This window comes from Sphaeroforma arctica (assembly GCF_001186125.1).
Source record: "Sphaeroforma arctica JP610 unplaced genomic scaffold supercont1.1716, whole genome shotgun sequence".
In the NCBI taxonomy this organism is placed as follows: Eukaryota; class Ichthyosporea; order Ichthyophonida; genus Sphaeroforma; species Sphaeroforma arctica.
The window spans coordinates 1070-11923 of record NW_014038842.1 but is presented as its reverse complement, the minus strand read 5'-3'; the positions used below and the strand labels follow the sequence as shown (position 1 = coordinate 11923).

Genomic DNA, 10854 nt, shown 5'->3' with positions numbered 1-10854 from the left:
ACACTTGGTGCGAGCTTCAGCTCTTTTAGCCTGCGCTGCAGCCTTCATGGGATACTAGCCAGAGCTAACCTTCAAAATTTCCTGTGGTAACAGCTAGTTACCCTATATGTATCACACTTGGTGCAATCTCCAGTTTTCTTAGCCTGCGCTGCAGCCTTCATGAGACACTAGCTAAAGCGATACGGGGACAGTATCACTTTGCAGTAAGGACAGACACTCGCTTCACTCGCCCTCTTCTTATTTTGGGATGTAGGACACTCATCCATAACAATAACTTGTCTTACCGCGCCACTGTCTGATCTCGGACGTTTATGGACTCGTGGTGCCATCTTGGTATATGATTAACGTACGCCGTGTTTGCTATATGGTTGACGTGCGACATGCCATATCTCATACGTTCTCTGAACAACCGGTTCGGTGAGGTCATAGAACACATCTTCCTTCATCAGGTTTTTTATTCACTATAAGGATGACATCTACCATCACCTGCTGCCGTAGTAAGTAGGTAGCTTGTATCTTGCCCGTGTTCCTTTATCTCTCCTATAGCATTTTCGTCGTTCGGTGCAATACATTTATTTCGTTGAGGAGCTTCTCTAGCAGATAATCTACAAGATGATGTGTTAGTCTGTCACTGATTATATTATGAACAGAGTCTCTAAACGTATTCTAAACGTATATTGAAAATGTGGAAAAGTTACTAAATGTATACAGTCACTAATTCTTTTGATGAAAACGTACTGAAATACTGATCAAATATGTACGAATATATATTTACCGACAGTTCTACTTTTTATTCTATTTTGCGTCGAACTTTTGGCAAAAGGTTTACAGCCTCGAAAAGCCACTGAATGTACAGGAGAAGTCCCCAAATGTATTTTAAAAACTTTATTTGGAATAAATTCTAGAAGGGAATAGACTATAATATAAAATTAGCTCCAATTTTAAGTTTTGTGGACAAGCTATCTCTGAGCCCCAAAAATCAAAACACACACACACAAAAAAAAACTAGTTTAACACAACAAGGGGAATTCAAGGATCAAGAACTCATAAAAAATTTAAATACAGCGTTTCTTACATCGTACTAGAAAGAGATTTAATCCTATTATGTAGAGATCATTGACCTTTGATTGCATCACATCCTTTTTATCATCAGATTGCTGCTTGTTCAGATGCAGGTCTTCTATATATGTGGATAACTTCGATTTTCTGACACGCCTGGTCGAGTTCTTTCACCGCTTCCTCTAACACATTGGACTGTGTTGCGAACTGTACTTCTACCTTTGGTAAATGGTTGTTCTATTCATTTGAGTTTGAAGATATTGGAACGTTTGTAGAATTCTCAGTTAGAAGTTTTCGTGTACGTGTACTCTTGCGCTGCAGTATGTGTTATTCTTGTAGACTATCTAACACTATCGCCGTCCTGACAGCCTCTTTTTGCTCATGATCATCCTCTAGAAGTCCTCGTCTTGCTATGTGTGTTTTGTACTCTAAGTGAGTCATGGGAACTGCTGTAGGATGTAATTTTTTAAATTTGTTCCTCGTCTCAAAATGCTTTGAAATACAAGACGGACGTGTGATGACAGAGAAGTATGTACAACTTGAATCGCTTTCGATGCCTTACACTATTTTCTTGAATCATTTTTTGCACAGCACACACTGATATGTTCAATTTACTGCATTAACAGACTGATGAAAGTAGTTATCTGTACGCACTTAACAGGCTACATACATATGGGCTGACCATCGGAATTGTGGCCGGTGATCTGCGCAATCTGCGACTACTCAAGGCTCGACTCAAGGAAATACCTTACATGATCAGGAAATATAGTAAAGTCACAGTTTAAGAGGCATACTGCGCGCACTTTAGGTCTGATACGTCTCGTGCTGGCCTGGCAACACGCGGAAGAAATCTAGTACAAAGAGTACTAAACTTTGTTATGCCTGGATCTATAGCCGATTCAGCGCCAACACATAGTTCATTCACTGAGCTTATGTGTGATGAAACAATTCTTCAAGTGGACGCTTCAAGTGGACGGTGCATACAGACAAATTGGCCGATTATATTTCCATAATATGCTTGAATTCGTGACTAAGAATTCAAAGCAGCAGGTAGACCTATCATAGTTCATATATATACACAGTTCAGAACAGAGACTTATTGGTTGCATTGTGCAAGAAATATAGAGCATTTAAGAAATGTGCAAAAGATTTATAGAGTTTTCTGGAACGCGTCTTCACTAAGCATTGTAGTTATGATAGCGCAAAATATTATGGCGATTACTTTTACTTTTTAGTGCGTAGTATGGGGTGATGTAAAAATACGTCCACACAACACGCTTACAGATGTATCGAATTAGCAACAACTACTTACAACCGTATCTAAAATATTGATATATGTACATGTCCGCGATACACTTGCGAAGACGAACACAATTGAATCGCATTGGATCAACAAACGGCACAAATTGTCAGAAGGATTGGGCCAGCAGATGTTTCGACGGCAGAGTTTGATATGGTTATAAAAATGATGGTGAGCGCGAACTTCTACGTGGGTTCACTGATGGCATAGTCTCAGATGGAGATCTTAATATCCATAGGCAGCAGATGAAGTTTACAGACTTGTATTCGATACTCGATGTTCTTCGGATTATAAGATTGGAGATTTTCCGGCATCAACAACATTTGATTAGAGGCGGTTGTTGGTTCACAACACATCTTGAGAAAATCAACGAACAATTTGGACACAGACACACTACACAGATTCATGGATCATTAACTAACATTGCTATCAAAATGATATTTAGAGAACATGGGTAAAATATTCAGTAAGAAAGCTTATTAGGTGCTGCAATAACATACCAAAATACTTCAGGAGGGGGCTACTGATGACTGGATACTTGGATATTGTTATGGAAGACCATAATCAGAATACTGGAAGCGTGTAATCGGCATTCGAGAGACTCGTGTAACATACCCAGAAACAATACCCTGATAAGAAAGAATAATAGTTCAAAGCGATATTGCAACGGGGTTCTCATCATTAGATAACTTTTGTCAATGCTCGAGGATTAGTAAGAGACTAGAAGCTGATGGTTTCGAATGGAAGAATGCGCGTTGAATTTTTAAAGAAGCCCAAGAGGACAAATCTGTCCGTGATCTATATTTTTCGTACGGTGCCAGATACATGAATTGGATTATGTCAATAAAATATACTACCTGCCCATTCAACAACATCTATAAGGCCCTCGTCTACTGGGATAAGGAAAAAGAAAAAGACACCTAAACCATAAAACACAGTTGTTCGCAGAAGTATAGCCACTCACAAAAAGAATCGTTCATGGCACGTAGGAGGTTTATGATATGATATTCAATCCAATTTTGCGGATGGCGTCAGCTGAATCCATGAAACCCATACGCCTGGAAGGATACTATAGCCTGGAGTAATTTTGCCACGAGGTTGTCTATGTGCTTTACAAAGTCGATGCTCAGTATGCGCTGAGACAGTTGAAATCTCAAGTATTTGGAAGCCTGTGGATAGGTGTCAGAGAGTTGCGCCGCCATGAGCAGGGGAGGTATAAATATATGTCTGTTGGGAGTGTTCGCATTTGGGAGGCCTAAACGCGTTGGTGTGATGAGATGTCATTTGATACGGAGAGATGGTACTTTTATTCAGCATTGACGATATCTTTCGGGGCTTGAGAATCTCTTGTGCTAGACCGGATTGGCGTCCCCAAATCAATCGCGTTCAGGAAGGGTTACAGTCGAACAGACTGCGGAATCAGGATGCGGGTGTCATTTACAAAGAGGTAGGAACGGAGCCTACCCGTAGAATTCAAATCACCAGCTGATTTGAGCCCGGGCTGCTGTAAGAAATAATATTTTTTTCTGTTTTTGTCTGTCTTTAATATTATTTATTTATTCTAAAAATAACAAACTATTTCTTTTAACTAAAAATCGCGTATGAACCGGGACATAATCTTGGGGCAATCGCAATTCAATCAATTACCAATCCTTATTTTCTCAACGGGCACGGAATAAGCAAATACTACTGAGCAATTCATGTTTTTGAAGTAACCTCGTACGACCAGTAGTTCAGGAGTTACAGGTACACAAGTAAAGCACGGCAGAGCTATTTCGGGTAGTTGTAGACCCAAGGTTGTGAGTTGTTATATGTGTGTAGAAGGGTCCCAGAGACCGTATATACTTATTATAAAGCACCTAAACCCACCCTAGAAGCGTATAGTAGCGTAGTATAGTTCTAACGTCTATCCATGTCTGGGAATGGTATAATGACTATTCGATGAACATTCAATTGAATTAGGTAAATTAGTTAATTTTGCACGAGAAGGGGCTATGGCGGGGTGTGGCTGCGCTCCGCAAGTGACTTGCAAAATGTGTGCGTGTAATCATAGACGTGGACGTTGTGTAAAATGTGATATAGTGCTTGCAAGCGTTGCAAATGTGAATGCAATGGAGGTTCAACTGGAGGATTTAGACCTGGGCGACCGCAGGGAAAGAGGATTATAGGTGAGGTAGAGCGAGAGGGATCAAAGCATGCGTCAGCCAAAAGAGCCCGAGTGGACATCGCAGAGAGTCTACGCACAAGTGAGACTCCGAGTACGTCTATTAGCAATCAAAGTAGTATATATACTCGCATGGAAAGTGGTACCAACGTGACGATAAGTACAGATGAGAACGGGCGTGCCGACGTAGCGCGTGCTTTTGGGTGGAGTCAGAATTCAAGGAAAGCTTAGCCTAGTGCCGAATTGCGTACGAATAATACGGAATTGGCCGCGAAGCATGCAACAGGATGGAGCTGCATGAGTCAGTTTATGTCGAAAGCATTTAATCATTTGGCCTCGATTGTTTATCCAGCCGATCCCGGTTTACTTTTGTCAGAAGCTGCTAAGATCCCTGGTGAATCCTCAAACACGAATCTCACAGTCAACAAGGACTCCAAAATCCTGCATGCCACAATAGAAATATAAAACAACACACCCAAAAACTCACTATAAAAGCGCATCGCGCGAGCGATATTGGTCAAAGACTTATCTACTAAAGAATTAGATACATTGAAGCAGAACGACGAGTTGACTTTATAGGATATGACGATTACAGAGTTATGACTAGCGGTATTAGTATAGGAGTCACTAAGCACAGTAGAGCTAGGTTCAATGTATCCGACCTCGAAACCGCTACAAAATTCATATTTTCTGACGAAAATGTATGTTTTATCCTGGGGGACGAAGACTATGAAGATAGGGCCAGATGAAGTAATTGTACTGCCAGCTCTAACTAGACGGAAGCCTGCGCAGGTGGTGCACAAAGACTACACTGTATCAGTTCCTGAACAAGACCAAATAGGGAAAACAAGTTTTATGAAGATACTGTTAGCAATAACAAAAAATGATGAAAAGCCCATAGACGCCGTAGACTATGTGACTGGATGTCTGGTGACTGATGTTATAGATTCCATGCTTCAATTAAACCAAATGAATGCAATTTGTGTAACTTTGTGCAATGGGTTGTGGCAGAGATTAAGAATACAGTATCTAAAAGCGAGTATGGAGGTACAGATGTTCGGGAAGATGCATTGCATGTACTCGAAGTTTGTCGAGATAAGTTGGAGATTTATGCTGGACATCGTACTCGTGTAAAAAATCAGCAGTATCATTATGATCACATACTCAAAGATATGCAAGAACGTTGCCTCAAGAACAAAGGTAGTACAGAGTTCTTTACTTTAATTGATTGGAAGATGAAGTTTGATCCCGTCTCCTCGAGGGAAACGACTCATGAACACTACGGACAACGAGGAATGAGATAGCATGGATGCATGTCAATGTACTTTGAGTACATGGAGTGGGTGAGAATTAATGAAAATGGAGATGCAGTGAATAAGACTGCAGCTGTTCGCCATATCATCTATGGCGATCAGATACTTGAAGGAGAGAATCGACAGGATAGCTCATGTGTTTATTTGATGATTGAGGCATATTTATATGCAGTGCATGACCGATTGCCGCAGATGACGACAACAGTTCTTGCTTCCGATAATGCAGGCTGTTACAGATCAAAGGATTTACTCATATTTCTTGCCTTGTTGAATTTAACTTGGCCGATACAGATTATTAGATATATTCACACAGAAACTCAGGACGGAAAAGGGCTTATCGATGCCCACTTTGCCAGAGGCGGCGGCGGGCATGTCAATAACTTTATGAAATCATCAAACCGAAACCGAATCACGAAGATAGCGACACCAAAAGGCTTGGCTGCTGCTCTTGCGTGGAAGGGGGGGATTCCGAATTCGTTTGTGCATCTTATAGCAGTCGATAGAGCGGGAAAACTAAACTGTTCATGGACCAGACTAAGAAAATGGTAGAAGCTGCAGCCCAGTACTTTAGTTTAGTCGAGAAAATAATGTTATATTTGAGAGTATCAGTTGTCCACTTGAAGGCGATGACAGGAGAGACTTAGAGAAACTACTACAAAGCGATACTGTGCTACATCTGCGTGCCCATGCATATTCAGGAATTGGTCGTGGATCATTGTTTTAGGGTTTAGGGTTTTGTTTAAGAATGATGATACCTTTGACACTGTGAGTGAAGTTGAAGGTCTGCAGGTTAGTGCTCAGTCAAACGGTAATGGAAGTGCTAATGCAACTGGGGAGGAAAATAGTTATGCTGCAAAGAATAATAGTATGGCTGATGGTGGCGAGTATGAAGATGAAGATACAATTCCTGGTATTGACACAGATGACGATGGCCAAGAAGATAGTAGGGAGCAGACTAGTACGCAAGAAGCTGGACAAGATTATTTATTAGAAATAGGACCAAGTACCGGAGAACATTATGACAATGAGATCGACTTGGAACTAGAGCTTGAGGCCGACAACATCGCTGAAATGGAAGTCTATCCTTTGGACGACTTGGATTTCAATGCAGGTATTGCAGTGGAAGAGCTCGTAGGTTATGGCCCTGGTGATCCAGACACAGGATCGAAACGCTGGTCATATGTGCACGTTGTTGAGCTGTCTAAATCACTATTCTTGGATCACAAGATAGAGGTAGAGACAAGCGCCGTGTTGGAGAGTATAAGGGGATCAAGAATCGAGCTGATATGCTTGCCACAGCTATCAGATCTACAAATGCACTAATCGCTTCACATACCGTAGCAGTACGGGTTTTAGCAAGAGGGGATGGGCAAGACGAAGACCGTTTGGTAAACAATACGGTACATCATTTATCAACCCAAGATATTAAGGATATGTTTGAAATGGGCGAAAGTGATTATTCTTTAAAGATGCAACCTGGATCAATGCTTGCCCAGCTCAAGCTGATGTATCCTGGGCGGTATTCGCTTCCAGGAGAAATGGATATACGAACAAAAATATCAACGATGACACAAGCGAGGAAGAGTCTTGAAAGTAGGCGCAAAAAAGAAGTCGAAATGGAAAAGCAGCAGAGATTAGCCGAGGCTGAAGCTACGGATAGAAGCGAAGTATATGTGCCGCCTGCTGGCAAAAGAGCACGTACGAAGACAGAGAGGTTCCCCAAGATATATCAACAAGATATAATGGGTATGGTAGAAGCTGATACTGAGATCAAATGACATAAATTGATACCTGCATTGAAGGTATTACACGTACGAGGGGATAATAGTCTTCCTGAAGACTTTCCAAAGGATGGTAGGATCAAGGCAAAACTTTCGTACTGCAAAACTAAGTCTAAGAAGTCACTTATAAGAGCAAAACTGTAAGAGATCGAACATCTGAATCTGATCCTATAACAATCTACTGACCATTAAATGGCTGATTTCGTCAACGTCGTCCATAATCCGAGGTGTACAGGTCTATACTTCATTGTACGTCTTTATTGATGTGTTTAAAAGATTTCTCAAGCCTAAGAACAGTCTAATAGCACCATCAAATGTGCTGTTATCATGTTTTCTGTGTTATGTATGTGAGAACTTCACAGTACAGCTAACTTGCGAAATATTGTTGCTACGGGGTTGGTTCAAACGAACGAATCGGTCACATTTTCCGGCTTATTCCGTTGAGCATGATAAAATGGGGTTGGATCAAATAGCGCAATTGATAAAAAAAGTCACTGCCCCAAGATTTTGGTCATTTTGTCCCGGTTCATACGCGATTTTTTAGTTAAATAACAATTTCTAAATACTAAAATTAACAATAATCTAAAGATTATAAAAATATATAACTAAATCTGAAAAAACTAAATGTATAGTTAAGACTAATGCAGATTCCCTAATTTAAAAGTTTGGAAGGATGGGCTGCGGAGGAAAGAAGAAAATTGACACTTCTCCAAAGTTGGTGGCGAATAAATAACTATCACTATTATTCAACGTTCGCATTGCCTGGATGGCCTTGAGAGGTCGCAACGTGATGGCTTTTTCCGATATGGTCGCATCTCGCCATGAGAATAGCCCTATGAAAAAGCCTTCAAAAGCGGGATGTTTTAAAGGTCTTGCTATTAGAGGATGAAGTTCAACTCACCACGTCGTCAATAGAGGCCCTATTCATTGCGTCCGGGATTTCCATAGACGGCATCATTGAAGAATTTGTTGTCTCTATCAATGCAATTCCAGTCCACGTTAGAGAGAATGCTACCAATAGCCTCGTACTGCTACCAATAAACATCTTAAATACCTTTCTGGCAGGATGAAGAACTGCGCGACCGGCAAGAAAGTCGAAGCCGTTTCCGATGAAATTTTGAAATTTAATATCACTAGTGTCCAATTTTTATTGCATGTTCATTCCAACCAAACGAAGAATGAAGACCCCGATTATGAGTCCCCTTCCGATGGCTTGACCAGACCCTCAAAGTTGGATACGGATTTAAATTCCTATTCTGGGCCTTCTTCCGGTCAATCTTCCACACCTTCTTCGCAAACCGATGATTTGATTTCGGAGACTTCCGCCCAGTCGTCCCAGGAGTACTATGATGCTATTGGGGAAAATCCAGCGGGGTACGGATTTGACCTGGGGGTTGACCCTAGTCTTTACCACCACAACGACCCTCGTCTTGACCCCCAGGATGTCCGCTGATATGACCACCGGAATGACACCATTTTTTATATTGATTTTGACCCCGTATTGACCCCTGGGTGAACAAGGAAAACATTCTCATCTTTAACTCCACCGTTGAAGAACTCGTTCCGTAAGTTAATCATTTTCCACAATTTGGATTAATCCCGATTGTTTTTAAATCTGCTGATAACTGATACGGCATCATCCCCTCCATCGTCGCTTTTGTGTGGAATGTTGCCTGTAAGTCTTGCCTTAGCCCAAAGTACATGAAACTAACATTCTTATTAACCTTTTTTTACCGACACCTAACCTATTTTCGAAGCTATCAGACCCGTAGGAGCAGCCGGAATCAGTCTGGCAGAAAGCAAGAAAATGATTCTTTTTAATGATTTCGAAAAATCAGAATTCATATCAAATAAGGGAAGTGCTGAGGATACAACTCCGAGTAAGATTATACAACTCTCGCTGTAAAACCTCGAAATGGCTTTTTATTTAATGAATTATTTATTACTTTCCTTCTCGTTTTCCTCACTTCTGAATAAATTGTATGGGTCTTGTGAACCCGATAGTAACCGAAAAATTCAGTTCCGCATCCACGCTGAATGGACTGATACGAATGACAGTTTTTTGTCTTTTTTTTTTTCAAATTGCAGGGACAATATAGCTGGTCTGTCCGCGTCGCATAATTGTTCCGTTCCGTTCCTTTCAACCGAATGGGGGTTACCTTCGTTGGTACCGTTCTTGAAGATATTTAGGATGTCAGTGTAATTGAAACCCTATTTTGTCGCACAACAAGCTCCTCGGACCTTGTTTATGACTATACGGTCGGGTGACGGGCCAGGCCGTCACGGACGTGACTAAAAGTACTGGGCTCGCGACTAATGCGTAATTATGGATACAATACATGTGGAAACCCAGCATTTCCAGAAGTATAACGAATACCCTCATTCTTCCCCTTCCCTATATGCTAGAGGCTGTGATTGAATTGCACCTTGATACCGCCGTTGTGCTTATGGATTTTACCGGCAGTGCTTATACGATTACTGATGATTCTTTTACTACTGATACAATCGAGCATTCTTCTGATTTTGTTGCTGCTGTTGAAGATAGTCTTGCGGACCGACCCCCCCCGCTTCATTGCTATTTTACAACCGCATCGCACTTTAGATTATTCAGGGCGATCCAGACACAACCATTGAAACTTTCAGAACAGACATGAAGTCTATTTTCGGCGTATTGAGAAATAGCTCAGATACCATCGACATTACAGAGGATGGTCTTTAAATTTAATCACGCCGATGCCTCGTAGTACCAGCTTCTCTCGGTTCTACCCGTATCCCACAAGAACCCGTCCGTAATGCAAGAACGGGGGTCGCTGCGGGTGGTTATGAGCGGGGTGAGCACCTTGTTTACTTTTTCCAGGCTCTCTCTAATGCTAAAAGAAACTTTGAGGGTCAGAATATTTCCGGTGTTTCTTGTGGTGCCACTGCTAATTATATCTCAGACAACACCATTTGAGTTATATATTTGTATTTGACGGTAGATAGCGTAAAGTTTAGGTGTATTGATAGTTCAATCACATAAGGTGCCCGTCTTTCACTAAGTTCAAAGGACTCGTCCCTCAGTTAGCTGACCGTATTCACTCAATACGAGGCAGTACTTTCAACTATGCCTTGACCATAGCACTCTCGTGACTTAATAATTTCAATTTTTAATTATTTGTCTTATTACGGCGGGTGATAATAATAGAAGTAGGGGTCGCATATGAATTGCGGAGTGTAACTGCCTTTTTGTCGTCCATT

General features: G+C 41.2%; 1 protein-coding gene across 1 annotated transcript; it reads left to right on the top strand.

Moving 5' to 3' along the window:
* Nucleotides 1–6703: 6703 nt before the first annotated feature.
* On the top strand, nt 6704–7614 carry SARC_11489 (hypothetical protein; the record flags this gene model as incomplete). The annotated part of the gene is made up of 2 exons (XM_014294426.1): nt 6704–7094; nt 7136–7614. The coding sequence occupies 2 exons, from the start codon at nt 6704–6706 to the stop codon at nt 7612–7614; spliced, it is 870 nt and encodes a 289-aa protein (XP_014149901.1).
* Nucleotides 7615–10854: the final 3240 nt, after the last annotated feature.